Source organism: Manacus vitellinus, unplaced genomic scaffold (assembly GCF_001715985.3).
Source record: "Manacus vitellinus isolate BGI_N305 unplaced genomic scaffold, ASM171598v3 scaffold_3_pilon, whole genome shotgun sequence".
In the NCBI taxonomy this organism is placed as follows: Eukaryota; Metazoa; Chordata; class Aves; order Passeriformes; family Pipridae; genus Manacus; species Manacus vitellinus.
Genome location: NW_021940535.1, coordinates 8267175 through 8294703, shown reverse-complemented (window position 1 = coordinate 8294703; position 27529 = coordinate 8267175). Strand labels below are relative to the sequence as shown.

General features: G+C 36.2%; 1 protein-coding gene across 1 annotated transcript; it reads left to right on the top strand.

Annotated features, from left to right (window-relative positions):
* The first annotated feature begins 3787 nt into the window (after window positions 1-3787).
* On the top strand, window positions 3788-27529 carry ANLN (anillin actin binding protein). Its single transcript, XM_029961829.1, has 23 exons — window positions 3788-3941; window positions 4310-4579; window positions 4995-5341; window positions 6034-6253; window positions 7158-7351; window positions 7490-7597; window positions 8102-8222; window positions 9104-9220; window positions 9753-9979; window positions 10493-10644; window positions 10959-11106; window positions 11743-11878; window positions 12189-12371; window positions 14068-14194; window positions 15129-15177; window positions 15257-15313; window positions 16834-16872; window positions 17282-17303; window positions 18321-18433; window positions 23082-23168; window positions 24726-24833; window positions 26788-26960; window positions 27358-27529. The coding sequence occupies exons 1-23, from the start codon at window positions 3836-3838 to the stop codon at window positions 27479-27481; spliced, it is 3228 nt and encodes a 1075-aa protein (XP_029817689.1). The 5' UTR covers window positions 3788-3835; the 3' UTR covers window positions 27482-27529.

Sequence of the window (27529 nt, the reverse complement as noted above, 5' to 3'; positions counted from 1 at the left end):
GATTCACTCAAGGGTTTGCGAAGGAGAGGACCTTTCCTATCCCGGGCGTTTGCCTTTCGTGCTCATCCGGCAGATAAAACTTTCGGCTGGAGCGGAAGGGACCCTGGGAGCTAGTGGGAGTGGTATTGACACATACTGTGCTGCCGTACTTAAGGGTCGTACGTCAAGTCTGCCCAAAGCGGCGACCGTCTGAAAAAACTGCGTCTTATTTGGCACTATTGCCATCTGCGATTATGGTCACTCTCATTGGCAGGCACGGTTCCTCTTTTTTGTTTAAAAAAAAAACAAAAGTAGTTGTCAGTTGTTAGGGTGAACTTGCTGTGTGTGTGCTTGAGTTTTACAGAGACAAAATCGTAGCAAAATGAGTGGAGTTGACCAGCTTGAAGCTGTATGAAGGCTGGAGGTTTCTGAAAGATGCTCTGGTATACTTAAGGTGTATTTTATGTGTCAGGGCTGTAAAGTCTTGAAGCCGTCTTGTGACTACTTTGAGAAACCTCCTAGTAAAATTGGCCTTCAATCCACAGCCTGCCTAAACAAAACCTGAATTACTTTAAAAAAGAAAATCAGATCAGATACACTGATGAAGTACTCTCTTATCTCTACTCTCTTATCCCCTTGTAAACAGTCTGTTTATCAAACTGACATAATTAAAATAATTCGAGTGCCCAAAAAAGGTGACTGCACAGATCTGATTTTAAAAAAATGAACACAAGATGTTGATCTAAACAGATTTACTAAATGTGTAATGCCAAGGCAGATCTACCCTACCTCCATGAAAAGTCTTGCTAAGTGTAAACATCTAAAACCTCCTTCCTTAATTGGTAGTGAGTGGCACGATCTAGCTAGTCTTAAATAAACTTCGAGTCTGGACTACCAAATCAAGTTTAAAATGGTTTTGCATGCTGGGAGGTATTCCAACCTCAACACGCCCTTTCTTGTACACAACTGATTTTGAAAAGCTATGACCAATTGTGAGGCTGCTCCCCTGAGTAAACTTCATTTTCAAGTGTTAGCCAGTATTGCAGAGTGTCTTATCAAGAATGTTTCTGCTGTGGAGAACATTCCACTCTTGTGTAAAGATCTCACCAATATTAGTGTATTAGTATTGAAGTTTAGTAATTTTCCTCAAAAAAAAAATTCAGTGAAAAGAAACCTTTTAACCACCTATTTTGAAGTATTTATGTTCTGTGGTTTGTGTTATTTTTTTTTTTAATATAACCTTCCCTTAGCTAAACTGTTTTCAGATAATCCTTGTCTACAAATTATCATGCTGTGTAACTTTCAGGGAACTGGTGAGGCATTGCAAGTTGATTATGTAAAGCAATATAATTCACAGTCACAGAATATTTGAACCTTAATGGACCAAAGCGTGCTGTTAATTCAGTGTGTGTTGATCACTTTGCAGTAGCAAAGTTTGGCTGGGTCTCAATCAATTTAAGTTCAAATAAATCTTGCTCTAAAATTCAGTGGAATGCTTTCAAATTAGACAGTTCAGAAATAATGTTTCTTTTTATTAATCTTGGAAGAAAAAGCTAATAACCTTCTGAATCTCAACCAAATTATTAATACAGATCACACTGAGGAGATGGTACAGTGGGTAATTTTTCAGGATATTTTGTAATTTGGAGTAGTTATTAACATTCATAGAGCAAAGTATGGTTTCCTAGCACGGAGAATGAGCAAAGAGTGATGCAGTTGTTCAGGCAAAACTTGCAAATATGAGGTTTGAAGTTAAGTGTTCATTCAATGCCATGGATAAATTTGCTCCCTTTGCTCTATTCTGCTAGTAAAACAGGTTAGTTAGAACAGATTCTTGTAATCATATATGGACCCCAAGTATCTTCTCTAGTATTGAATAAATATAAAATATTTAGTAAAATATTGAATAACTGAGATTGTCCATTAACATTTGAAGTGGAAAGGCCTTTTCTGATTTTCAGAAGTTGCTTTTGTAACACGAACAGCGATCCTCTGGCTTTGACTCAGTAGTCCTCAAATTCCTTGATGTATTGAATTAAGTAGTGCCCTCAGGCATATGGTGAGATTCTTGGGGCTATCCTGTGCAGGGCCAGGAGTTAAACTTTGATGATCCCTGTGGGTCCCTTCCAGCTCAGGATCTCATGTGATTTTAGGATTCTATGATACTCTGAAACTTTGTCATCAGAACACTTTGAGAATGTACTTGTAACAAATACCCTGTTGATGAACTCGGAAAGTAAGTTTCAAGTTCTGGAGAGTGGCTTACTCATTGTGTGTCATAGCAGCATTTGAATCATGGCAGTTGCATGGAAAATTTGAGATACAAAAAGCCAGTAGGAGCTGGAGTCAAACAACAGAGGCATGCATTCTTGGGAAGTGACATCCCTTTTTTAACAACTGCAACTCTATTTCACTGAACTAACAAAACAGAAAGGAATGTGATTCCATTTGAATAGAACCACAGGAATACTGTTGTGGAAGATATATTCAACATTGTGCAAGAAGAACTGTTAAAAAATATCCTAATGGCTATTTAAATTATGTGGGTATTACGTGCACCTTGTAGCTCTGCCTTTTGTAAGTTGAAATAAGGAAACATGACTTGTGAACGGAACTAAGATGGAACCTGCGTTGAAGGCATTTCATATGTCTTTTTGTTTGTTTGTTTTGTTTTTGCTTGATTGGTTTGCTGTTGGGGTTTTTTTCCTTTCAAAATCCTCCTCTTCTATGAAAGTTAGAGAAGCTGAGATTTGCTTTCACAAAAAAACTGTTGAGATTGACATTCTGTTTGTCCTGTGTTGCCCTACAATGGAACATTGTTTAAGACTTCAGCCTTAGACAGTTAAAAATGTGAAATGTGTATTTAATTGCTGTGCAACAGGATGGATAATGGCTGGCACAGTTCTCACAATAATTTATGTGCCACCAAACAAGTGCAGTTTATATGCTTCCCTTTAAAGGCCATTAGTTCAATCACACATTTTCTTGTCTCAAACTGAGTTATAATGATTTACGAATGCTGTATTTAAAAAAAAAATACAAACAAACCACAACATATTTTAAACCTGGATGCTATAAGGAATCACTTTCTACTAGTGTGGAGCATTTACTGAAGCAGCTGTATTGTATGGAATATAATCAGAGTACTCAAATTTCCAATGGATAGGGAATGAAAGATAATGTCAGGTACCTTAATTGGTATCTCTATATGTTCTTCTGAATACAGATATCTCAATAAACAGGTTATTTATCGTAATATAACTAGTCATAACATCAGTCTATTCTTAAAATTTAAGCTTCAGGCAAAGAAATTCACCTTTTGATTTAGAAGGTGTAATAGCAACAATTTTTTTTAATATTGATAGCCACACATTTAATTTGTTGAATTTTTTTATGATCACTTGACAACAGCTTCGCTGCTGTTTATTTTGTTAGAGGGTTAGTGCCAGTCAGATGACTTGACCAGATGCTTTAGCAACCTGTCAAAAAAACCCAGATCAAGGTTGTAATGTGGTGATTCAGTAAAAAATTGTAATTACTTTCAAACCTTTCTGACTACTTCAGGCTCTAAATGAACCCCTCTTTAATTTTGCCATTGCTTCTGTCTCTTTACCCTGGTTTTCTTTCAAAGCCAAGCTAATGGGAGACACTAGTTGATTTAATGACTGGAAGTTTGGAACCTACTGGCTGGCTTCTGGTATTGTGGATCTTAGTATATGCTATATAGAATGCTACCATTTTTTGATTTGAGTTGTTACTGGTTAACACGCTGCAATGTATAGTAACACGTGATCTACTGACTACTCAGAAACTCCTTGAAAGAACCCGTGCCAGGCGAGAGAACCTGCAGAAGAAAATGGCGGAACGGCCCAAGGTGGGAGCAAGACCCACAATGCAGACCAAGAGGGTCAGAGAGCCTTTGGCAGAAACTGGTAACCAGGCCTCTCCTCCTGGTGAAGAAGGTATTTGGCAACAAATTTAATAAAGGTTGTCTTTTGACGCAGGGCCTATTTTTTTTCCTAAGGGCAAGTGAGAATCCTGAGTGTATATCTTAAAATAAACAGTGATGGATGCAGTTACCTGACCACTAGGACTAGCTCATGTTTAGGTTGACTTGAGAGCAGATGCACTAAGGAATTAGTGAGCTATTTAGAAATAATAGCCAAAGATAGTGCCTTGTGCTTAGTAGATCTGGGAAGGGCATTTTTTTGGGAGGCATATCAGGGTATTCAAAAATCATAACTTTATTGACACTATAGTTTTGTTTTGTCTCTGGAAATATTTTAGATTGCTTGAATACTAATTTACTTGAATACTCTGACCTGTACAGTAAAACCTGATACAAAGCCATCACCATCAAAGAGGCTCTGCCCTAATGATATAGAGACTCAAGCTTCTAGTTCGGAGAATGTACAACCAGTTCTTTCAAGTTCCACAAGCCATGACTCTCCTAAGATGACTTCAGAATTGCATGAAACTACTTCTAACAGGACTTCATCCGTTCAGCCTCTAAACACCAAACCAGAAACTCCTGCAGCCCTTTCAGTCAAAACACGTATGCAGAAACTGGCAGAACAGCGGCGCTGCTGGGATAGTGAGGGTATGTTTCACTTGCTAAGCAGTAGTGCTGTCTTTCAGTGTTTGTATTGATGATTGTTTGGTAGTAGAAGATAATTTTGTGTGTGTGAATGCTAATATTTTAATAAAGAATTCTGAGACAGCGCTAGGGAAGGCCTAAAATATTGAAGCTTTGACCACAGCTTAATAATATAATTTTTTTTCCTCCTACTAGTCTGATGCCTTACTCCTTACAGCAGTGACATAAAACTAGTAAACTGCTTGATTAAAAATGTTTAATTTGATTAGTCTCAATGCCTTCAGGACTAGCGGTTAGGTTCTGTTGTTGGCAGGAACATTTACCTGTTGATTAAACTCAATACATTGTACAATGCAAAATATGTAAATATATCTCAATATATTTTATTAGCAAAATAAATGTGTTTTCTTTCTTCCAGATCCCTCTGAATGTGTTTCTCTGTCCCCTCTCCAGTCAAAAGATCTGCCTGTTTCTCCACCTAAGCAGACATCTAATGCCCTGGCAAGTGAAACCCCTATTGGGAGAAGAGGCCGTTTAGCTAACCTTGCTGCTACAATTGGTTCCTGGGAAGATGACCTAAGTCATCCATCTGCAAAGCAAAACAATGCACAAGAACAGCCTGGCACTACTTGTTTATCCAAATTGTCCACTACAAGTGGAGCATCTGCTAGAATCAATAGTAGCAGTGTAAAGCAGGAAGCTGCATCCTGTTCTCAAAGGCTTGTTGAGGCTTCTATTAATAAACCAGCAAACTCAAAGAGAGCGGTGAGTGCCTGATTTGGTTGCTGATTAAAAATTGATATGAGTATTGCAGGGTGCAAACATTAACACATAACTGTTTAATCTGAATTTAAAGATTTGGTGTGAGCAATCTTAGTCTATTTACAACTTTCACTTTATTGCAATCCCACATTCTGTTTGTTTAATCGCGGACGTGAAACAGCTTAGAATTCTTTGTGCTGAGATTTAAAGATGAGAGTACTTAAGTGTTTTGTAAAAGTTGGTATCAATGTAATTGATTACTGCTCTTGACCATCAGAAAGGGGCTTTTTACAGAGATATTGGCTTTCACTCTGTAACTTTATATAGTTGATTGACTGAAATTGTAAATATTGTTGCTGTATGAAGACTCAATCAGAATGATGAAATTAGTAGTACCAGACATGTATTGTTTGATTTATGGCATTTATGTAATGGCAATATCTGCAGTCTTGTTTAGGGAAACGTGGGAAAATACCTGAAGTAGCTGGCAAGAGCACCTGGAATCAAATTCTGAAACAATTTGGAACACTGGATTAACAAAAAGAAAAAAGCTTAAGACTTGTCTCAACTTTTTCTTTTGTTGATGGAATAGATATGTTAGGTGATGGTAGGCTATGCAGAATGCTTTCATTCTTTTTCCTCTTCAGAGAATAAGAATGTGTCATCTGAATGTTTTTCCTTTTTGTCTTGTTCAGGATCCAAACAATTTTTTAACACAATCCTCAAGATCCACTGCTCCACATTCTAACAAATCTGAAGTACAACTGCTAACAGAGAATCCCTGCAGTCCCAAGAAAACTCAAGAGCATACACAAACAGCAAAATCATCTTTGCTTCAACCAGTTCAGTCCAAAGAAGAGCCAGTCAAAGGAACACATGTGCAACTTGAATCTAAGGGTAAACCCACAACACCAGGTAAGCTGTTTTTCAGCCTCAGTAAATGTTCATTCAAATTAGGTTTATGTGTTCTGTGTTCAAAACTACATGTTAGTTAAGAATTTAAGGTAACATACCAGATAATACCTATTTCCTGCTGTAAATTGATTAAAATTCCAATGAGTTCTGTGGTTATTTTAAGTTGTACAACTCCCATATATTGCAGGGATATTTTTTTTGGACACAACTTCAGTAATTCTCTAAGAGCAAAATCAGTTTAACTTTTTATACTAACATGTTAATTGAGATTATTCAAAGTTTATTTCAAGTTGTTGAACACTATGTGTATCCTATCAATATAATGTTAAGAGTCTGCATATGTTAAAAGAAATCCCACGGATGCACTAACTTTGCATAGTGTTTTTCTTTCAGTTGATAGCACTAATGTCAAAACAGGTGAGCATCCCCAGTTTTAAATTCAACTGCTTATTGTGTCAGAAACTTGGACTAACTGCTTGAACTCTCCGAAAAGGAAGTGTGTGTCTCTAGATATGCTGACAATAAAAGACATGCTCAATAAAATAGGGTGGATACTGAACAATATGTCTGCCTTATGTATTAGAACGCTCATTTTCATGAAAGATACAAGTGAAGTTTGTTATAGAGGCAATACTGAAAAAGCAAACAAATTTAAATAACTGTATCACATGTGGAGTGTAGTAAGAGAGGGACATCTATTTGCTCTGATTTGCTGCTTTATTAACTTCAATGTTCTGTTATGATTTGACCTTCAGGTTCAGTTTGTATAAAATATAATGGAGTAAGATGTGTAAAGGAGACAGCTTAATTGCTTCACTGAGAACCTTCATCAGGATGCAAATTGCAGTGATTTTTTTCTGTATTTTTGAGAGTTTCTTTCAAGGTGAAACAATTGTTCTTGTAGGGGGATCAGGAATTAAGCCCTTCCTGGAACGCTTTGGGGAGCGCTGTCAAGAGCGTAGTGCACGCAGCCCTGCTACAAATACTCCTGGGTGCAGAACACCTATTGTTACCCCAAACACCAGGACAATCCAGGAAAGGCTTCTCAAACAAAATGAAAATTCCTCTACTGCCAGTTTAGCACTTCAGCTTAAGCAGGTATGACTTGTTACATTCGTAGCTTACTTATAAAGGTATGGGGAAGATTCTTAGTGTTCTGCACCTATCTGAGGAATTTGAAATGTTGCAACATCTTCAAGCTGTCACCTTTTCCCCCATTCCCCTTTATTTGCTTAGGAACGTGAGCGAGAACTTGCATGCCTTCGTGGCCGATTTGATAGGGGCAATCTGTGGAGTGCGGAGAAAAGTGACAGTTCAAAGAGGAAACTTCCGCAAGCTAAAACGGTAATGTGTTACCTGCATGTATCAAAATATGGTAGTCTGAATTGCTTCAACATGTTCTGAATACAGGGATAGGATGTGCAAATATAAAAAGTAAAAAAAAGTATGCTTTGGGGAATGTCCAGGCTGTGCAAGACCACTTGTCAAGTGATTGTATGTTTATTAAGAAATTATTAGATTTCTTTTTTCCTGTGATTTCCTTTTTCCAAGTGATACTGCTTTGAGCCAACTAATTTTTTTACTTTTTCATGATATTAAGTGTAGGGGTATTTTTTGTATTATATATCTTCAAAAGCAGAAGAAAGCTCCTCACACAAACAATATTTAGCAATTCAGCTAAGTTTCTTAAATAAATAGGATACTGGATAGGCAACCTCTTTTTCCTAGTAGGTGTTCAATGTATTTCTTTCTGGCAGGTGTGTTTTGTTTTGGTTTTTTTTTGTTTGTTTGTTTTTTAGTTACTTTGAACATTATGTCCTGAATGTATTATGTTTTTATTCTTGCCAGGAAAACCAATCTCAGGTTAGTCCAAAACTCCCTCCTAGTTCAGATGCCACTGCTTTTGGATCAACAGACAACACACCAGCAGGTGACAGGCCAGTAAAGTCTCCGAGTGTGGAGTCTTCGGGTAAGAACTGTCACAGTTTGCCTGTTGCTGTTACTGGACAGAAACACTGCGCTTGACCTCCACGAGCAGATAAAGAGGCTCATAGCACTGATGTGTAGAACTGGACCTCTTATTTGTTAACTGATTTATCTACAACTTTTCATATCATAATAGCACTCTACACTCCTGTACCACTTGAAAGGTTTGCAAGGCAAGACTGTCTTTTTGTTTTTCAGTGGGTTTACCTGTGTTTTATACTTTCACATAGGTTAAGTGTAGGGAAGTGAATGAGAATTGTCAGTTACAGATTTAATCTATGCTGTATCTGAGAATCCAAATTTCCACAATAATCTAATGGGAAAGAACTCTTCGCTTGTCCGTATCCCTTTACGATATTAATTCTTATAGTACAAGATGTGAAAAGAACTCTGAGATGCTTGTGATACCCTTTCTGTTGCTTACCGAGTGGAAGAATCTCTAGCTTTCTGTGTGAAAAATGTGAACTTAGTTAACACTTCTTGTAGACCTTATGGACAAACAGGCTATTAAATGTGCTTCTAGAAAAACAGGATCATATCCTGCTCTTGGATTGGGTTTGGGTGGGATGGTTTGTTTACTGGTTTTTTTGTTTGCTTTTTTTGAATTTTTCTTTTTTACTCTTGAGTGGCTGCATTCTGCTATGATTTCAGCAGTGTTTCTTCAGGTATCAGTTTTCTGATTATAAGATAGAAGTCTAGATGTACAGGTTGTGGAGGATATATACTCTAATGCTTTTCGACAGCCAGCTAACAGCAATACTTAATATAGTGGTCTTTTTGTTAGTAAAACTTCTAAAATTCAATAATTAAAGTTCAAAGGCTAGACATAATCTTCAGTTACTTCTTTTTTTATAAACCACTTAGATGCTTCTAAATCTGAAGAGACTGATAAACCCAGTCCTCCCAAGATCACTGAGTCAAAGAGCCCTGTGAAAGTGATGTCTGCCTCTGAACTCGAACAACTTGCTGAGAAACCAAAAGGTTTGTGTTGAGTAAATGTATATTAATGCACTTAGCTCTGTGTTGCCACTTGTCTAGAACAGTGTTAATATCCTTCAAGTCTGAACAATGAATTCACCATACATACACTGACCCTCATGTGTGTTTTGTAGTGAGGTTTATATAAAACAAGCAACTTCTTTTATCATAATCCTTCTCCCTTGACATTCAAGTCTTCAAGGAACATTAAAAAGCTGATATTAAGAGTTCATTGGGTAAGGACTGTGGGTCTTGCAGTTAAGTTTCAGATGTATTGGAACTAAAAGGTTGAAATTTGTCTAAGAGGTGCATCTTTTCATTCCCTCTATTGATTAAGCAGCATGTATGAAAATAGCATTAAAAAATAATCATAGAAGTGTACTTTCGAGTTCTATATGCCTGACTATAAGAAATGCTTTTTAATCAAGCTTACTGGAAAAGCAAAAATAGTTCATCTGTTAATATCACTTCACTCTCATTTAAGGGAAAGTTTAGTCTTGATGCTACTAATATGTTTTAAAATGTCACCCTTCAGATGAACTATGCCAAGTCGAAATGAATGTGGATGGCGAAATGAATAGCTCAAAAGTGATAAATGAGATTTTTGAAATTCTTCAAGAGGACGGTCCAGACATAGAAAAGCTGAAGAAAGAAATGAGCATGAGCCTGGAAGGTGAAAGTGATGAGGATGAGCAGGAAGAGTCGCTGAATATTTCATCAATGTCTCTGTTAACCCCTCTAGTGGAATCTGTTGGCTCAGAGGTGAGAATTCTTATGAGGTGGAGAAGGACACACAGAGATGTGCAATTTGCTTGTGAGAAGTGACATTTTGTTGTATTAGGATATCTGAACAAAGAATGACATTTGCTAATGAGAGCATAATGAGGCAAAGTTATTTTCCTCTGAAAACAGTGTAACATATTGGATGCTCTGCTAAACAAATAGTCTTTTGCTAAATCAATCTATTATTTGTATTGAACTTGCAGTGGTAGACATGCACTCAGTGAAGCGGTTGCTGATGAAGATCTGAAGAGAAGTAATTATGCAACTATACTGGTTTAGAAACTAAGGGTTTCTAAGTTCAATAATCTGTTGGTGTCCTTAAAATAAATAAATAAATTTGCTTCATGTCCTAGGAAATATTTGTAAGATGTCATCTGTTAAATAGTATTAAGCAGCCTCCAAATTTATTTTTTACATGCAAAACAAGTAAAGGTCAGAGAAAACAGGTAATTAATAATGTGGACAGGTGGTATAACCTTTTCTTTTCCCCAGGCCTTTGCTTCTCCTTGTAAGTCAGCTGGGGAGGGTAGCAGTACCAGTGATGTAAGTCTGAAGTCTGAAAAGTTCCAAAGGACTAAAGTTCCCAGGGCAGAATCTGGAGACAGTATTGGGTCTATGTCAGAAGATCGCAACCTTCCATATAGGTAATAAACACAAACCTCATCCCTGATTCTGTAAGTGTACAAATTAAGACATTGGCTTTTTTGACTCTTCTAAGGACGTGTACTTGCTTTAACTATGAACAAAGCTTTTTTCCAGGATCTCAGCCTTTGTCAAAGATTGTCTCAGTGTAGTCTTTTATGTTGCTTAAACTTAAAATGAGCTGATAGCATGCTTTTTTTTGAAAACCAACTAGGCAAGTTGGAAAACACCAATATGCAGTACATATGTATGTATATTAAAGAAAAAAAGCCTGGCACACCTGTGAAACATTTCATGAGATTTCCTCTTTTAAAAGTGTCGATGCGTACAGATCTCAGAGATTTAAAGAGACAGATCGTCCTTCAATAAAGCAAATCATTGTTCGCAAAGAAGATGTTGCTTCCAAACTGGAAATGAAAAGGAATGGCCCATCTGACCAAGTCAATATCAAAAAAAAAATGCAGGTATTTAATACGCTTCTTAAAATCCTTTTTTTAATCTACTGTTTCCACACTTAATTTCCCCCATGAATTAACATACTGCTTAGAACTGCAGAATTAGATTGTTTAACATAAATATTTAATGGTAGGGGATGATACTGCATAATTCGAACAGCTGCATCTCTTCGAAGGATCATGTTATAAAGGAAGTCTGGAGAGAACAAGACATTGTTTTGAGAAGGAGACAGAATCCGTATCTTATCACTGCCTTTGAATTAGGCCAGATTTATAACTACATACTTTCAGTAGGCAACATTCTGAACTTTACTAGTGCCTCGTTCACCTACAGTGCTGAATTTCTGGTTAGCTGCTGCTTCCCCCAAATGAAGGGAACACTAGACTGCATGTGTAGCATACAAACATTGGAGTCCTTCACTCCCCACCATATTTAAATTACCTCTGAGGTCAAAAAAAGTCGTACTGCAATATTCTTTTGCGAAAGTAACTGTAAACTGCAAAATTTTTGTAGCTTACTAACTAAGTGATCTGATCTTTTCTGAAGCATAGCCCCAAAAATGCTAATCTTGAGACATTTCCTTGTTTGAATGTAACACTAAATAACTCTTCTGGCTAATTATTTCTACCACTCGTTTGCCCTAGGAACTGAACAATGAGATCAACATGCAGCAGACAGTGATTTATCAAGCCAGTCAAGCTCTGAACTGCTGTTTTGATGAGGAACATGGAAAAGGGTCACAAGAAGAAGCAGAAGCAGAGAGACTTCTTCTCCTTGCAAGTAGGTTTTTAAACAAGTTCAATTCTTTGTCATGAACACTTTGTCAAGAACACTTTGGGAGGAACTCTGCTAATACACATACATCATTGTAGATATTTATAGTTCTTCACTTAGAAAACAGGAGAGGATATTATCTGTTTCATTTCAGCTTCTTTTGTAGGTGAGAGGACACTCTTGGTACCTTTCTTGACCCTAATATTCATAGAAGATGATTAACGTTTGTGTTGCATTTTATATGCTTATGGCAAAAAAAAAATGTTTCAGTACTACTTTTTCCTCTGTTACAACTGTAATTAATTCCTCTTTGCAGCTGAGAAGAGAACTGCTTTATTGGAAGAACTGAATAAACTGAAGAGTGAGGGACCTCATAGTAAAAGAAATAAAGGTGCTTCTACATCCACTGAATTTGCTCCATCCAGGGGATCTGTTTCCATTTCAGAAATGCGTTTACCTCTAAAAGCAGACTTTGTATGTGGAACAGTTCAAAAGCCAGGTAAAGCTATCAACCGAAGGCTTTTAGCCCTTTTCTCTCCCTTCCCTCGTTCTCCCAACATTTATTTCTTGTTCATTCTCCTTGGGTTTTTTTTTGTCTTCTATGCTGATGTTCTAAGAAATCTAACGACAATAAAAATTTAGCAATTACTTTCAGTTCATCTGCTTTTTGACTAAGTTTTCATTATTTTCCATGGTTGTGTTAGTTGCATCTTTTTATGGCTTGTGAGACTTGAGAAACTTATCAGGACATTTCCAGCCAGTCTTAAAGTTCTTTGTGGTTCCCTGTAATCTGTTGGAGAGGAAGTAGAATTTTATATCTCAGGCTGTCTTCTCTCTTACTGTCTTGGAATTTTTTTGATGGATGCAAGTCTAATACTAAAGATCTTTACAAAAATTCTGACCTTTGTGGCATTGTGAAATGCTCATTAAGCCTCTATTTTTTTCAATCCTTCTGTTAACATTGCAAAATACTTAAGATGATAGAATACTAGTATTTGTAAATTGTTATAATTAATCAAGGTGTCAAAATGTGGATTTGTTTCTTCTTTTGTTCCAGAAGAATATCTAGCAATATCTCACTGTAGGTCTAGAGACCCATCCTGGAATATAGTGAATTTCTGGCATGTGGTTGTTCAAAGAATCTGCAAGCCCATAATAACCAGTGCTATTTGATATAATACCACAAAATGTGATTGTGTGTGGACAGCTTTCTGCTTCTTGCCTCACTAAAACTTAAGGACAAAAGTTATTGGACAAACTTTTACTGTTCCTGTTGCAGGAGACAATTCATCTCTGTTATAGGAAAACTTCTCTAAGGATTACAAAAATATAAGTTTAATTTCTGTCAGTAATTCTCAAAACAAAATTGTCTAAACAAACAACTCTGAGCTATTTGTCATAAAACCTTTATTTTGGAAGCATAAAATTTGCTGTGCGTTGTGCATCAGAAGCTCTATTAATCACTTGCATCTGAAGAGATAATCAAATATAAAACGTACAAATCAATCTTTATTGGAGTTTACAACAGCTGTTCTGAAAGCTGTGACTTATCCTATACAACAGAGCACTCAAACTGTTTGGGGCATTTTGTTTTTTGTTTTTATTTGTTGGCTTGTTTTTTGTGGGTTTTTTTTTGATGTAGTCTCACACTGCTGAACATTAGGTAAAGCAAGAGCATTGTGCAATTTGCTGCACAAACTCCGAATTATCTCCTGGCACTCTTTAGATGTGTGTCTGTGGTGATCTTGCTTGTTTTCCCCTTATGTGAAAGGTTAAGGAAATGAATTACCTGGATAGCCAGTTACTTCATAGGACTGAAAAAAGCATGAGAATGGGCAGTAGCAAGAGCTGATGTGTGCTTGAGCTGACAGACCTAAAGAGTGTAAGGAACTAAGATTAGCTGCTGAATCTGACTGCAAGTTCTTCCTCTCCCTTCTCACGCAAGGGTTAGTGTAGGTCTGGGCTGAGATGCCCCAGACAACAATGTGGCTTTTGTGAATCCTATGGAGACAGTCCTACTAGTAAACACAGCATAGAAAAAATTGTTTTAAGACTAAGTTTATAAGTAAGTCTTGACTGTAACCAAGTGTTTAATTGGGGTGAAACTGATGTATTTAATGGTAATTCAGAATTCTGGGATTTTTAGATACTTTGAACTCCTCAGGCTAACAAAACTACCTGCTATGTATTTACAGACTCAGCGAATTACTACTATATAATAATCCTGAGATCTGGAGCAGAAAACATGGTTGTGACTCCATTAGCAAGTACTGCCAGTTCCCTGAATGGAGATGCTCTTACTTTTACTACGACATTTACTATGTAAGTGTACAGAAATTCTTTTTGAACCAGTTTCAACTCCAATGGTAGAGCATGCAAATAATGTTTAAAATCTTCATACAAAAATGTCATATTCTGCAAACAAATATATGGTGAGCTTTTGTGGTATAGGTAGGTATTTCCTGCTTCAAGAAATAGCTGGAATGCACTTCTCTCAGAAGAGCAACCTAGACTTATTCGATATCCATCAGCTATTTTATCTCTTGCTTTTTCTACCTTTGTTCTTTCCTGGAACACCTGCAAAGACAGATGGATTACCATGCCTGAGATGATGTGTTTTTCTCTTTTGCAACCAGTAACATTTTATGTAGCTATTTGGTTTTAGTGTCTGGAAAAAATAGTACTCTTACAACTAAAACTTTAAGGTCTCATATGTCATCTAAAAAGGTATTGTGAGTTCAAATGGCTGTTTGTTATCAGAAGTCTTTCAAAATAAACAAACTCCCTTTTTAAAGTCCATTTGAACTGGAATTTTCACTTAAATCTATTTACTTAGACCCAATCTCTTTCTGGAAATGTGTGTACTGCAGGGTGCAATCCGAGAAACGGTAGATGTACTTGTTTTCCCTTTTCCTTTTGTTTTTTGAGTTCTGCAGAGTATTTTTAAATAGTAATACACTAAAGTCTTAAAAAATAGCAATGATAATCGCTCTGAAGCGTACTGTTGTAGAAGTGAACGGATCTCAAACAGCTGTATTGCCCTGCAGGAGCAAACTAAGACTAAGCTATTAGTCAGCACCATGGCTAAGCTTCTCTGTAGAACCTAGCTGCTCCCTGGACAGTTTTAAAGAGCTGAATGAGGGAAGAAATAAAGAGTAACTCAAAAAAATCCCCCAAAACCTCCACCACACACAAAACCAAAAATCTTTTTGCTTCAGTTTCTGTTTAACCTATTTTTCCCCTTCCTTCCTTTTAGGCATGATGTGTCAAATGACTTTGAAATAAATGTAGAAGTTTACAGTCTGGTATGTATCAGTTCCTGTGCAGAGGATGTGTAACAGAGAATAATGTGCTGTACTTTCTTAATATCTTCTTTCCTTACAGGTGCAGAGAAAAGAAGTTACCAGCACTGATAAAAGGAAAAAGGCAAATAAATCTAAGGTAAATGAAACATGAAAATCAGTATATAAAGTTTCAACAGAAGGTGCACTAGGAAGACTGCTGTGTTCAGGGAGAACTGACTAATAGTGCTAGACAATCTGTTGCTCGCTTTTCCTCTCCTTCTTTCTTGGAACATCTGCAATGACAGATGGATTATGGGGACCTGCAACAATTAGGAGATTGGACCTTAGATGCAGTACTTGGCTGAATCTGAAATATATTGGAAGGGAAGGAGAAGAAATCTTACTAGTTCTGCAAAATGTTATGCTTTGCAAACTTTTATTTATTAGGTGTGGTGCCTCTGATAGTGATTTAGTGCCCTTATTCTCCCATTTACTGAAACTGTGCCAGTCAATATGCCCTACCCTGGCGTTTGATTTGTCTTAAAGATTTTATTGATCAACTGAAAACTTTCTTTCTCCTCGGTGTTAAGTAAAAAACATTAGATGCTTGTTTTTTTAAAGCAAACATTGCTTTAATAACTCCTTGGACAAAATATTTCAGCTTGGATAGGGCACAGGTATCAAATGTTTGTGCTTTATTAAGGATATGTAACCCTAAACAAGCCAGTGACTTTCTAGAGGTGGTTTGTTTGGTTTTTGGGTTTTTCTTTGGTGGTGGTTTGTTGGTTTGGTTTGGTTTTTTGGGGGGGGGCAAGAGTAGAGGTGGGGTGTATTTTTCTTCTCATCATTCCAATAGCTGAGCACACAGTGAATTAATGACTTCAGGTCTGATTTCTTCTTTGTCAAGATACATCACTTAGTGAAAACAAGAAACTTAAGTGTCTTTCAAAACATTTGGAATGAGTACTTAAATCCTGTCTCTGCAAACAGAAATAGGACATTTCTTTATTCTTTACTTCCATTTGGCACATTGAAAGCATGCTTCTACCTATCCTCTAATAAAAGTTTCAAGTCCAGGGTCTTATTCTCTCCTGTGCTGAAGTTTAGAGGAATTTTTACTTAAAAGAGAATGATTTTGTGTTAGTTGCTTATGTAGGGTTGCAGGTTTGCCAATGGTGTCCTATATCTGCTTTTTGACAAGTTTCTTAGACTTTTCCTTCAGCTTCAAGAAAAGATGAGTATGTAATTCCAGTTCATGTTTAATATACAATTTAATTTAAACTTTGAGATTTTGATTTGAAAATAATAGATTATTTATAACAGCAGCACATGGAACATCTCTGTATTTTTATTGTTAACTTTTACCTTTAAATAAGCAAATGTAACTTTGAAGCCTCATGTAATGGAGTTAAAAGGCCTACTAACGTTTTTTCAAACACATGCTGTTCATCCCAAGATAATGCATGTGTAAACTTCAGTAAATATTTTTTTGATAGGTAGTATTCTTTCCACCGAAATACTTTACATCGAGTCAAAAACCAAGACTTACTCCTTACAACAACTATCCATTCAAAATTTATTTAGATAAGCCTTCAGTAGTTTCACTGTTTAATTTTTACACTAATATGGTGGACAAATTCAGTAGCAAATGCATTATCTTCTTGTATTCTTTCATAGGTTATTACTCCGAAGAGATTACTAACATCTATTACCTCTGTAAGTATGAGTGTAATATTGTGACCAGATCTGTTTATGACTCCTTCCAAAGGCCATATTCTCACACTGAATAAGGCTGAGCCCTAAGTAGGCTCTTTCTGTCCCTTATTTAAAACTCTATAAACTGCCCAGTTTTCAACCAAATTCTTCAGTTATCAGCTCAAGAAATAGATAACAGCTCTAAACATGTAATGCTGGAAATATGCAGTTGCTACACATTTATTTGGACTTTCTTTTCAAGTTGTTTCTGTTTGGTTTTTTTGGGTTTTTTTCTGGTGTTTTTTTTGTTTGTTTTGGGGTTTTTTTAAGTATTTCAATTGTAATTTTGTTCTACCCTAGCTTTGTCTTTTGTAGAAACTGTGAGAATTACCTTTCCCTTAAACCTTTATTTCTTTATTTCTCTTCCTAGAAAAGCAACCTTCTTACTCCAGGTAAGTAAAGTTTAAACATCTTATGCCAAGATGAATAATCTACACTTTCTGTCAAAACCAGTGTATCAATAAATAATACTTGTAACAGATGACAATTTCAGAGTAATAAGCACCAAATTTACCAATCCAGAAACTGGTCCTGTGTTTATATCTGAGTTACCACTGAATTTAACGAAAGGATCTTTACAAAACCAAAACTAATATCTGGTATCAGACACCCATGGTTTGCATTTTTTTACTGAAAATGTGAATTCAAATGAATTTTAAGATTTCAAACTGGAGTCTGATGTCAACATAGTTTTACAGAATAACTTGAAAATACAAACAGATCCTAAAACGTTGTTTGTGTGTAGTGTATATAATAACACAGTTAAACATTTATATATTTCTGACTCTTGAGGGGAGGGAAGAACAGCATCTCGGAGTGGTTTTCTAACTACATAAAAATGTGTTATACACTTGTATGACTAGAGTATGAGATACTTGAGCTGTCCTTAGTACAAATTACAACATTAAGGAGCTCATGAACTAACTCTGGAGTGTCTACCATGCTACTGCTACTAGTAAGATTCCTGTGCCTGAGCTACAGTTTGTGTTTCTATTGCTAAAAATGCAAAAAAAGGTGTAAAAATTCTAGAAGGCTGCAGCATGTCACTTGAGAAGAGGTGGAGGGATTTAAAAGGCATGTTCTTACCCCAGGATGTGTGCGCTTTGTAGCATACCCTAGCATGTTCTCTGTCCCTCTGAGTCTTAAAATGCTTTTTCTCCTTTGTGGATATTTCAAGACTTCTTTATGAAAGAAAAGATCTACTGGGGAGGAATGGTGTGCATCAAGATTCTCTCTGAATGTCCTGCTGGGTTGCACTGCAAAGAGGGCTTCCCCCGGAGTACTGAGTAGGGCATGCATACAGGAGCACAAATAAAGCCTTTTTTTTTTTTTTTTTTTTTTTTTTTAAGCCTTGCAGCATCCTTACTGTGTGTTGTGTTATGACTTCACTTTAATTTCTTTCTCTGCAGCCATGGCCAGTCCAGGTGGCCCAAATGCTATACGCAGTACTAATTTCATCCTTGTTGGATCCCACAAGCTGTCTCTGTCTTCTGTAGGAAGTGCCAAATTTGCATTGGACAAGGTAATTACTGGTTACTAATCCAAAGGTAATTGCATACTACTAGAAAAATGAATGAGTCTGGGCCTACTGTTTTCAGGCAAAATTACCATCCTAGAAATGAAACATAGAGGTTTATAGATATGTTATTTATACATTATAAATTTATGTATAGTTGTTACACTTCATTCATATGAAATTCAATATAGGTAATTTTGAGATACAATGGAGAAAGACTCTACATTACTATGCCAGATAATCTTTCATTTCTGTAGCTCAGTGTAAGGTATGGTTATGCAAAGATAATGAAGGCATTTGTTTACTGATTTGCATTCACTGACAAAAAAATTGATGTATGCAGTTGGCATCTTTGTGCATGGTCTTCGTATTGTTTGTTGCTCTTAGCCTTGCAGTTATCACTAAATAAGACATTTAATGTGTTTTACTGATAATGAAGTATTTGAACTTTTCTTCATTTAATTGACCTAAAAATTAACATTCGAATATAGTTAGGATTACGAGTTTTTCCTTTCATATCCTAATTAAATTTGTAAAAGTAAATAATCCTAATATTGAGAGAACTATTATTGATTTTTATTGCATTAGTTCCTTGTCTAAATATAATGCTTATTTGCTTTTACTGTCAGAAGTTTAAAAAATACATTTTTGCATTCATTATGATCTCTTAACCTTGTAATATCTAATACCTAAAATCTATTTTAATAGGTGTTTATGCCAGTAGCTATCTTAAAATAATTTAAATGAATTCAAAAGTTACTACAGTTTATGGTAGGACTAAATCACAACTTTATCTATCCAAACAGCATCATTAGTATAATTTTTTTTCTTGGCTAATTAAATCATATGTATTGGTAGTATTATTGCAATTATAGCTTCTGATGGGAGATGAGATGACAAGAACTAGTAGTGTTTGTGCATAAGGCTTAAAACAAAATACTGCAATAATACCAACTTGCTGTTTAGAAGTTTTTTACTTTTTGCAGATAAAAGCAGACTCTGTTACTGAAACAGCTGGCAGAACTGAACACTTGAATTGCACTGGTGTTTCTGACTATGTGAATTTCAGAGCTTTTTCAGCTTTGGTTCTTCAGCATAAGTGTTCCTGTTAACCAGAACCATGTGTAGAAATCTTTGTGTATGGCTTGCTTATTGGAAACTCATTGTTCTTGGAGTTAATGGAATCAGCTTTTGCAACCAGCAATTTGGGTTTGAACTTCTTCAGTTTACTCTGTGGGACAGGACACTGGACTAGGACTCCTGGACTGTAGCACAAGCACAAGGTTTAAATAGAATTCCAGGGAAACTATCACTTGGTTAATTTTTTGCAGGTGCAGTCTTAGTTATCTGACAAAAAGGGGAAATCTTGTTTGTCACTTGGGTTTTGTTAAATTATCATGTCAGTAAATATTCAGTTTTGACTTGGCCTATGGCTGTACCAATGGCTGCTTTATAATTTGCTTCATACATTTCTAATGAGGAACAAACTACTGTCACAGTGGGTTTTTTGTTTCATTCCTCTCTTTTATACATACTGTTAAAATTCAGGGTAGGAAAGGACCAAAATATACTCATGTATGACTGTGTCCTTTCTTCTTCTAGACTTTAACTTTACACTAATTGCATTGAGCATGTTTCTTTTTTCCCTAGATAAATTTTGAAGGGGAGGAAAAAGAACTGTTGGGCTATATGTTCCAGGACAAGGTTGCTATAATCCTTTAGTTCATAACTTAAAATAGGAAACTGCTTTCTAGTGCATGTTTCTTATCTGTGTCTGGCCTTTTTGCAACTTCTTTTAATTTTTCTAGGAAAATGCTTATGAAGATTTACTAACTAAACACAAGATGTTAGGAGCCTTTAAGACTTGCAGAATTCTCCCCCTTGCACAGTACTTCTCCCAGCATGCACAGTAATAAGCATACTGCTAGAACTCAAAGTTATTTAGGCTGCCTAGGACTTTTCCTTAACTAGCATGTGCCTCTTGTCTTCCTAGGTCACTGGAGGAGGGACTTTTTACTTCAAAACAAATAGATGTGTCTCTTAAAGTTTGCTAGTCAGAAAATTTGGGCCAGCTTCTTTATGAACTGCAGAGAACATAGAATCAGCTACTCCATTGATAAGAGAACCAGAGAAAAATGACTGGCGGCCTAAATGTTGGTTTAACTCAACTTGTTGCTGCTGAAGAAAATTAAAATCACCTGGGACCTAGAGATCTAATTTCTTATTCTAACCACACCTTGTTCTGGCAAGATGTAGCAAGACCTTTGTTTTTTAGGCAAAAAGTGATCATAAAGAACCGAAGTTTTAAAGATACTAAACATGTTAAAATGTGAGGGTTTTTTATTTGTACACAAATGTGCACTTAAAATATTTTGCTATACGTTTTTGGCTTTAGGAATTATGTGAATTGATATGCTTAAAAGAAATAATTTGTCTTTAACATCTGAAAATAGTTTTGTCTAGTTAATAGCTTACTTGAATCTATCAGAAGAAAGTGTTTTAGATAAATTTATATGTTTTTGCTCAAAATTAAGCAAGTGATAATTTTAGTACTTATCTCCTATTTTTAATCAAAAGTCTCCTAAAAAAACAATTTTTCAAATTCTTGAATTGTCTTGAGTACCTTTACAGATAATCTATGACAGTAGGACAACTGCTTAAGACAGACACCTGAATGAGCGCACCAGAATGCAAGCTAGCCTAGCCATGGGTTTTAGTTTTCTCTTCATCTACCTGGATATTGACAACTAGATTTCTTTCCATCACCTCCACCCCTTTGAAAGGGATAGATTGATAAGTAGAATGTAATATTTTCTCATTATGTGTACAGGAGAGTGTTTCAAGACCTGCTTTAGTAATTAGTAATGGTGTTGCAGGTTCTTCAAAACTGTATGTTCTGTTTGTTATAGAACCTCTTTGCTTTACTGTCACACAGCTCTTCACTGGTAAACTTCATAATCCATTAGATAGATTCTTCTGTCCTGACATAAACCAGAAAGGAATGCAAAACCCCCAAACTTGAATTGGGGAATGGCCAAATGTCCCTGAAGCCCTCATTCAGAAATGGATTTTACTGTGGTTTGCTAGAATATAAGCCAATGTTCCCTGATGTAGCATGTAGGGTTATAGTTGTCTTTGCTGATAAAAAATCTAACTTATTTATATTATGTGGGAATGTTTTACTATTTTTTGCTTTTCAAATGGTCATGCAGGTCCTTCCTGATGCTCAGAATTTTTCTGTGCTATACTGTAGAGCTGAGTATGCTATGATAGTTGAGTGGATCTAACATGTAAAAATGACTTGATCACCTGTTTGTGCACATGTGTATCACGTCTGGAAAGAAGCTTCAGGATGTCTAAAATTAGAAGGCAATTTGTTTCTAGCCACAACATGTATTCTAGTGTTCTGCAGGATTCACTAAGGCCTACAGATGTGCACTTTTAACTACTGAGGGTGACTCTTGTTCATCTTAACTACTAACAATTCTATTTGATTGACATTGATTCTGTGGCTTTAAAAGCTACTTCATTGCAATGTAGACATGTTGATTCCCTGGCAAGTTGTTCTTTCTTTGTGTTTGACTAGCACCATCAACTTGTCTGTTTTTTCTACTATGAGAAAACACTGTTTCTACTATATTTTTTAATATAATTTGTCTTATTTTATAATATGTAATCATATATTATATAATTTATATTATTTTTAATAGTATTTATTTTTTGATTTTTTTCATTATCAGAAGCATTCCTGTTTCTATTTTGGTTGGGGTTTTTTTGCAAGATTCTTAACAGTGTTGCTTATTTAGATTAGCAACAAAATATGGTATGTAGAATGCCCTGCAGATCATAACTTGCTTGTTGTATTAGCAGTTTGTCTCTTAGCTTCCTTATGGGGGAAAATAAAAGAAGGGGTGTGATTTCATAGGAGTAGTCAGTGTAATGGGGTACTACGTATGGGAAGGATTGGGTGAAGTCCAAAGGCAGACTTTGTTGCATGTTTCTTCTAAAAACTCTTGACTATCAAATAGCTATTTAACCAACCTCTAGTACAGTACTTTAGCTGCTTTTTTTTTTTTCAGTGGCAGAAGATAGGACTTGGAACCCTTTCTGTTAAAAATTACTTAACACAGGTCTTTAACACTTTGAGTGCCAGTTGAGAAGAATTGTTGAGAAGAATTGTTTTCGTTACTTTTCCCCTTGCTAGTTTTTTTTTTAATACAAAGACTTATCTGAGTAGGCATTGCTACATCAGTATCTGCTAAAAATACTTATGGTATCCAAGTACCATTCCTGTTTCAGCTCACTTCGATATTTTCCAAACAACTTAATGTCAAGCTGAGGCAGAAGCTTGCAGGGTGTGGACTGGTGCCTTCTGTTGTTTCTAACCATGCTTGGAGTGCCTGTTTTTATAGAGAAAATGCATGTTTGTCCATATGTCCTGAGCAAACTACTAAGCAAATAATTCCTAAAGAGCTTCTAAATGAACTTGAAACAAAAAGTGATTATTACTGTCTTGCTTGAGACTCACTGCTGCTTTCTGGCTGAAGATTCTAGGAGCAAGACAGTGCTAACATCTTGGTGCAGGTGGCTTGCTTGAACCAGTAAGAGTTGGGAGGTGTCAAAATTAAGTGACTAATTGTTTTACTTTTTGCAGGTTCCCTTTTTGTCCCCTTTGGAAGGTCATATATATCTAAAATTGAAATGTCAAGTGGACTCCTTGGTGGAAGAAAAAGGATTCTTGGTAAGGTATTCACTTGAAACTTCTTCCTTGCGAATAACAGGTCCTATTAAATGTAGTCACTTTTTTAACTTCACACATGTATTTGAAGCTTAAAAGTGGCTTGATATTTTTTTCCCCTCTCTGAACCAGACCCCAAATGTTTCCTAGTTTATCTTCTAAACGTGACTAAGTTAAAGCTGCCTTTTAAGATTTTGTGTCTCTCTTCTAAACTCTGTTAATTTCTTATTTTAAACTTAAGTTAGCCTTCTCTTGCTCCAATCTGTGATATGAGATGAGATTTTAATCTCTCTGGCAGAAAATTTTACAAGATATCTTGGTTTGGTCTTTTTGATTTTTTTTTTTGAGTCTGGTAAAAACAAGATTGTTTTTTTTTTTTTTCCACTGTGTTCACAGCCTTTGGAAATGCCAAGGAAGTGACAGTATTTTTTTTTCGAAAAACATCTTTAGCAGTTCTCTCTCTAAAACTGAGCTTCAAAAATGCAGCTGATACTTGAGTCTAAGAGGTGAAGCTGTTGAGATGTCCAGCAGATGGCAGTAAATGTGCTATGGAAATACTTCAGCCCGACATTAACGTTGGCTGTTATTTTGGTGTTATAAATCAGAATTTCTTAGGACTCTTTTCAGACACTGCTTTCTGTCTCCTTTCCCTTCACTTAATTGAAGTTGAACAGATTTCATTAGATGCAAACATTTCTCATGCTTATGATATTTGCTGCCCCATGTTTCTGTGTACTAATTTAAGAAAGTCCATATTTGCTTCCACTATACAATATGTCAAACTGGAAGAATGGTGTACGTGCATATTAAATTTGTCCAGAGTAAGGGTTTGGAAACTCCCTGCACCATTAAAAATTATAAACTGAATTGTGATGAGTGAAAAACACAACACACACAAATTAATTGGAAAATAAAACTTCTATACAAGGTCAGGGGGGTTCAGAAATACAAGTCAGATACTAAACTTTCCATTCCAGTACTAAGGAAATGGGGCTTGAAATTGGCAAAATCCTTCATCCAGTAAAAGAACTGCCAACACAAACATTTAAAAATCAATTTCTAATTTCTTTTAAACTGACTGGGCTCCTGAGTGTGGCCTGTTGATTAGCCAGATATTTTGTAATCCTGAATTGTAAGTCAAAGATGACTTAAATATCTAATAATAATAAATTGTTATATGTGTTTTGTGAACTATTCATACTGTGTCTACTATAAGGAACCCTCCATTATCTTTAAATAATGGGAATGCTGGCCACCATCAACATGAAAACCTGGTAGTTTGAAACAGCAGTGGTAGATGTATTTTGAGCAAGAGGCTGCAAAATTCAGAATGATAATGTGAGCCAATTTTCTATGCTATCTTGAAAATATTCTATGCTAATAGAAGGCTCTCCCAGTATAATTTTTTTCCTTCACTTTTGTGTACTCCTATAACAGATTGTACTTGCAGAACCATTCTGGTAGCAAAATAGTAAAGTACAGACCAAGTTCAAGATATATTGTTACCCCATTTTTTACTTTTTTATTATTCTTTTTTAAAACGATTTATTTTCTTTTAAGACGATGTTTGAAGATGTTAGCGGATTTGGAGCATGGCACAGACGCTGGTGTGTGCTGTCTGGAAATTGTATCTCTTATTGGACATACCCAGATGATGAGAAACGAAAGGTAATGCTTCTTTATAAAGCTCAAGTCTAAAGTTCCGTAGTACCCTACACAACTACCTGTTCATTTTTAAGGCTTGAAACTGGTAAAGATGTTCAAAGTATTCAAGCTCATAAAGCTTCCTTGGGGAATGGAGGGGACTTGTCTTTATAAAGCAGAACTAACTGGGCAAACCTAGAAGCTGACCACTCTGTCTAGTGGGAAAGGGAAAAAGCAAAAGAGGATCCATATTTAATTTCCTCTTTAGTCTTAAGGCTTTCCATTGTGCTCATCAAATGACTATATTTAATTGAATTTGATCAGACTTGTACAGCTGAATAAGCAGACTGTGTCTAGTTGCCTTAAGTTTTAGACAAAATATGACTAACAATATGATAAAGAATTAGAGTGGGCAATCCTTCTATATTGCAGAAGCATAGCTGTAATTGGGGACTATCTTATTTGTGGTTATTGTTGTCTTGCAATTCCACATTATAGCTGGAACCAGTGCTTCTTGGTTCTCACAGAAACCAAGTTAATGTCTGGCTAATGAGACAAATCAGAGGTTCATCTGTCACTGAGGTGAACCTTCCTGTCACTTTAGCCTGTTCTCTCTGCATGTGCTAAAATATTTCCAGATCTTGGTAAGGACTGCTTTCAAGAGGGTTTTTCTGACTCACTGAAATTATTTACCATTAAACTTTTAATTTATTTTATTGTTAAGTTTATTGGCAGAACACTTTCATTCCCAAACTCTATGGCAAACTGGTCTTTTTGGTTCTTCTATGCCAATCCAGATGCTTGAGTTTAGTTTCTTCCCTGCTAACAGAAGAAGACCATATGCTGATAGTTGACATTGCCAAAATATATCAATGTACTTTTTTCTCATGCTAGAAGAGAGGGAAAAATCTCTACCCACTGTAATAGAAGATAGGCAAAAATTAAATGAATTAAACAAGAAAATTTTCCTATTCTACTTTTGTCTACAAGAAAGAGGCTTCGGTTTGTTTTCCTGATTCTGTTCTTGAAAATCTTCTAGATTTGTTTGACTATTGTTCTGAGAAGGGGTCAGCTGTATTCTTTTGTTATACTTTTATCTACAACAGTATTAAACTTATTAAATGCCTCCCCTCAATCCTACTATAACTGTTCCATCATGCAGAGATAGATGTAGCTCAGATATATCAGTATTAGGCCATGATTGCTTTAAGTCACAAAATGCTTTTTTTCTAAAATAAATTTCCTATGGCTGTGCATATATCACCAACATGCAACACTTTCCCTAATGTTCCTTGATGTGGAGCTGTCCTCCTTTTTCCTGAACTTGGGTTAAGTGTCTATGAAATAGTGTAGTAAGCATGCCCAAAAAATAGCAAATTCTTCTCCAAGCCAAGAGTAGCTTGTGATATTTCCCTGATGAGGTATTCTGCAGGCATGAAGAATCAATGCCAAGGTCTGTAACTAACTTTAGGTGTACAGCTGAGCTTCTCTCTATAGTCAGCATATACCTATATGTGACTGCCTTGGAACTTGGAAGGCTCTTCAAAGAGGCCTATCTCTTGACTAGAGGGAGCTAAAGCAGCTGGACTCAAGACTTAGTTGAATGTTTGAAGACGAATCCATATATGGTTATAGGCTTTGACAAGAATGATGCAAGGATCCCTATAGTGTGTGCTTTCTATAGGCTTTCACAGGGTTTACTCTTATCAGTTTGGATTTTGTTACAAAATTCTCTTGAAATTGAGAGTTAAAACATTCTAAGGAATAAAGTGGAGGTACATCTTTGTGTAGCCTAAGCCTTTGGTAAGGGATAGATGTGTTAGTGGTATTGTATGTGGCTGAGCAGAGCATGTTCCATTGCCTGTATGATCTTGCTTTCAGCTATGGCCCTAAAATGGCAAAAATTGTCAAAGCGTATGTTGTTCAGGATTACTCTTGATTGCAGCATCCTTGACTGATGAACTAATTTCACTTTCAGCATCCTTTGGGCCGCATAAACTTGGCTAACTGTACCAACCATCAGATTGAACCTGCCAACAGGGAGTTCTGTGCCCGTCCCAACACTTTTGAACTAATAACTGTCAGACCTCAGAGGGAAGATGACCGAGAAACTCTAGTCAGCCAATGCAGAGACACACTCTGTGTTACAAAGTGAGTGCATAAAATCGTGGAGGTTGTGGGAGGCTATGGGATGTGTATGGGATGGTGTTTTACCTCATGGGATAGTTTTAGTAACATAGGAGCTTTACAACTTTGTCATATCAGTGCTAAGCTCATTTAAATGCTAAGATTTTCAGATGGCACTTTAGCTGTTTGGTTCACTTTTAGACCTATTTTGTCTTTCTATTCCATTTCAGTATTCTAAGAACAAAGAACTCCGCTTTTCTAGAAGTGGAGAATACCAGGTGGCTTGGTAACAGGACTGTGGAACGTTTGACTTCATTTTTTTTTCCCCTGCTATTTGGGCTTCTATGGTTGATCAGTTTGACATTTTTCATAATAACTAAGTGGAGGTGGAGAATAATCCACTGGGTTCTTTGCCTTTTAGGAACTGGCTATCTGCTGATACTAAAGAAGAACGTAACCTTTGGATGCAAAAGCTCAACCAAGTCCTCGTTGACCTTCGCATGTGGCAGCCTGATGCCTGCTACAAACCTATTGGAAAGCTTTAAACTCTGGAAAGGAAATATGAAGAAAATATGCGAAAATCCTCATTAACT

Bases quoted from the DNA above. Each gene is read 5' to 3' on its own strand.
- ANLN (XM_029961829.1), top strand. From the start codon at position 3,836: ATGGCGGAACGGCCCAAGGTGGGAGCAAGACCCACAATGCAGACCAAG. The intron at 3,942-4,309 runs GTATTTGGCAAC...TGACCTGTACAG, and splicing joins CTCTCCTCCTGGTGAAGAAG to TAAAACCTGATACAAAGCCA. The intron at 16,873-17,281 runs GTAAGTATGAGT...TTCTCTTCCTAG, and splicing joins TACTAACATCTATTACCTCT to AAAAGCAACCTTCTTACTCC.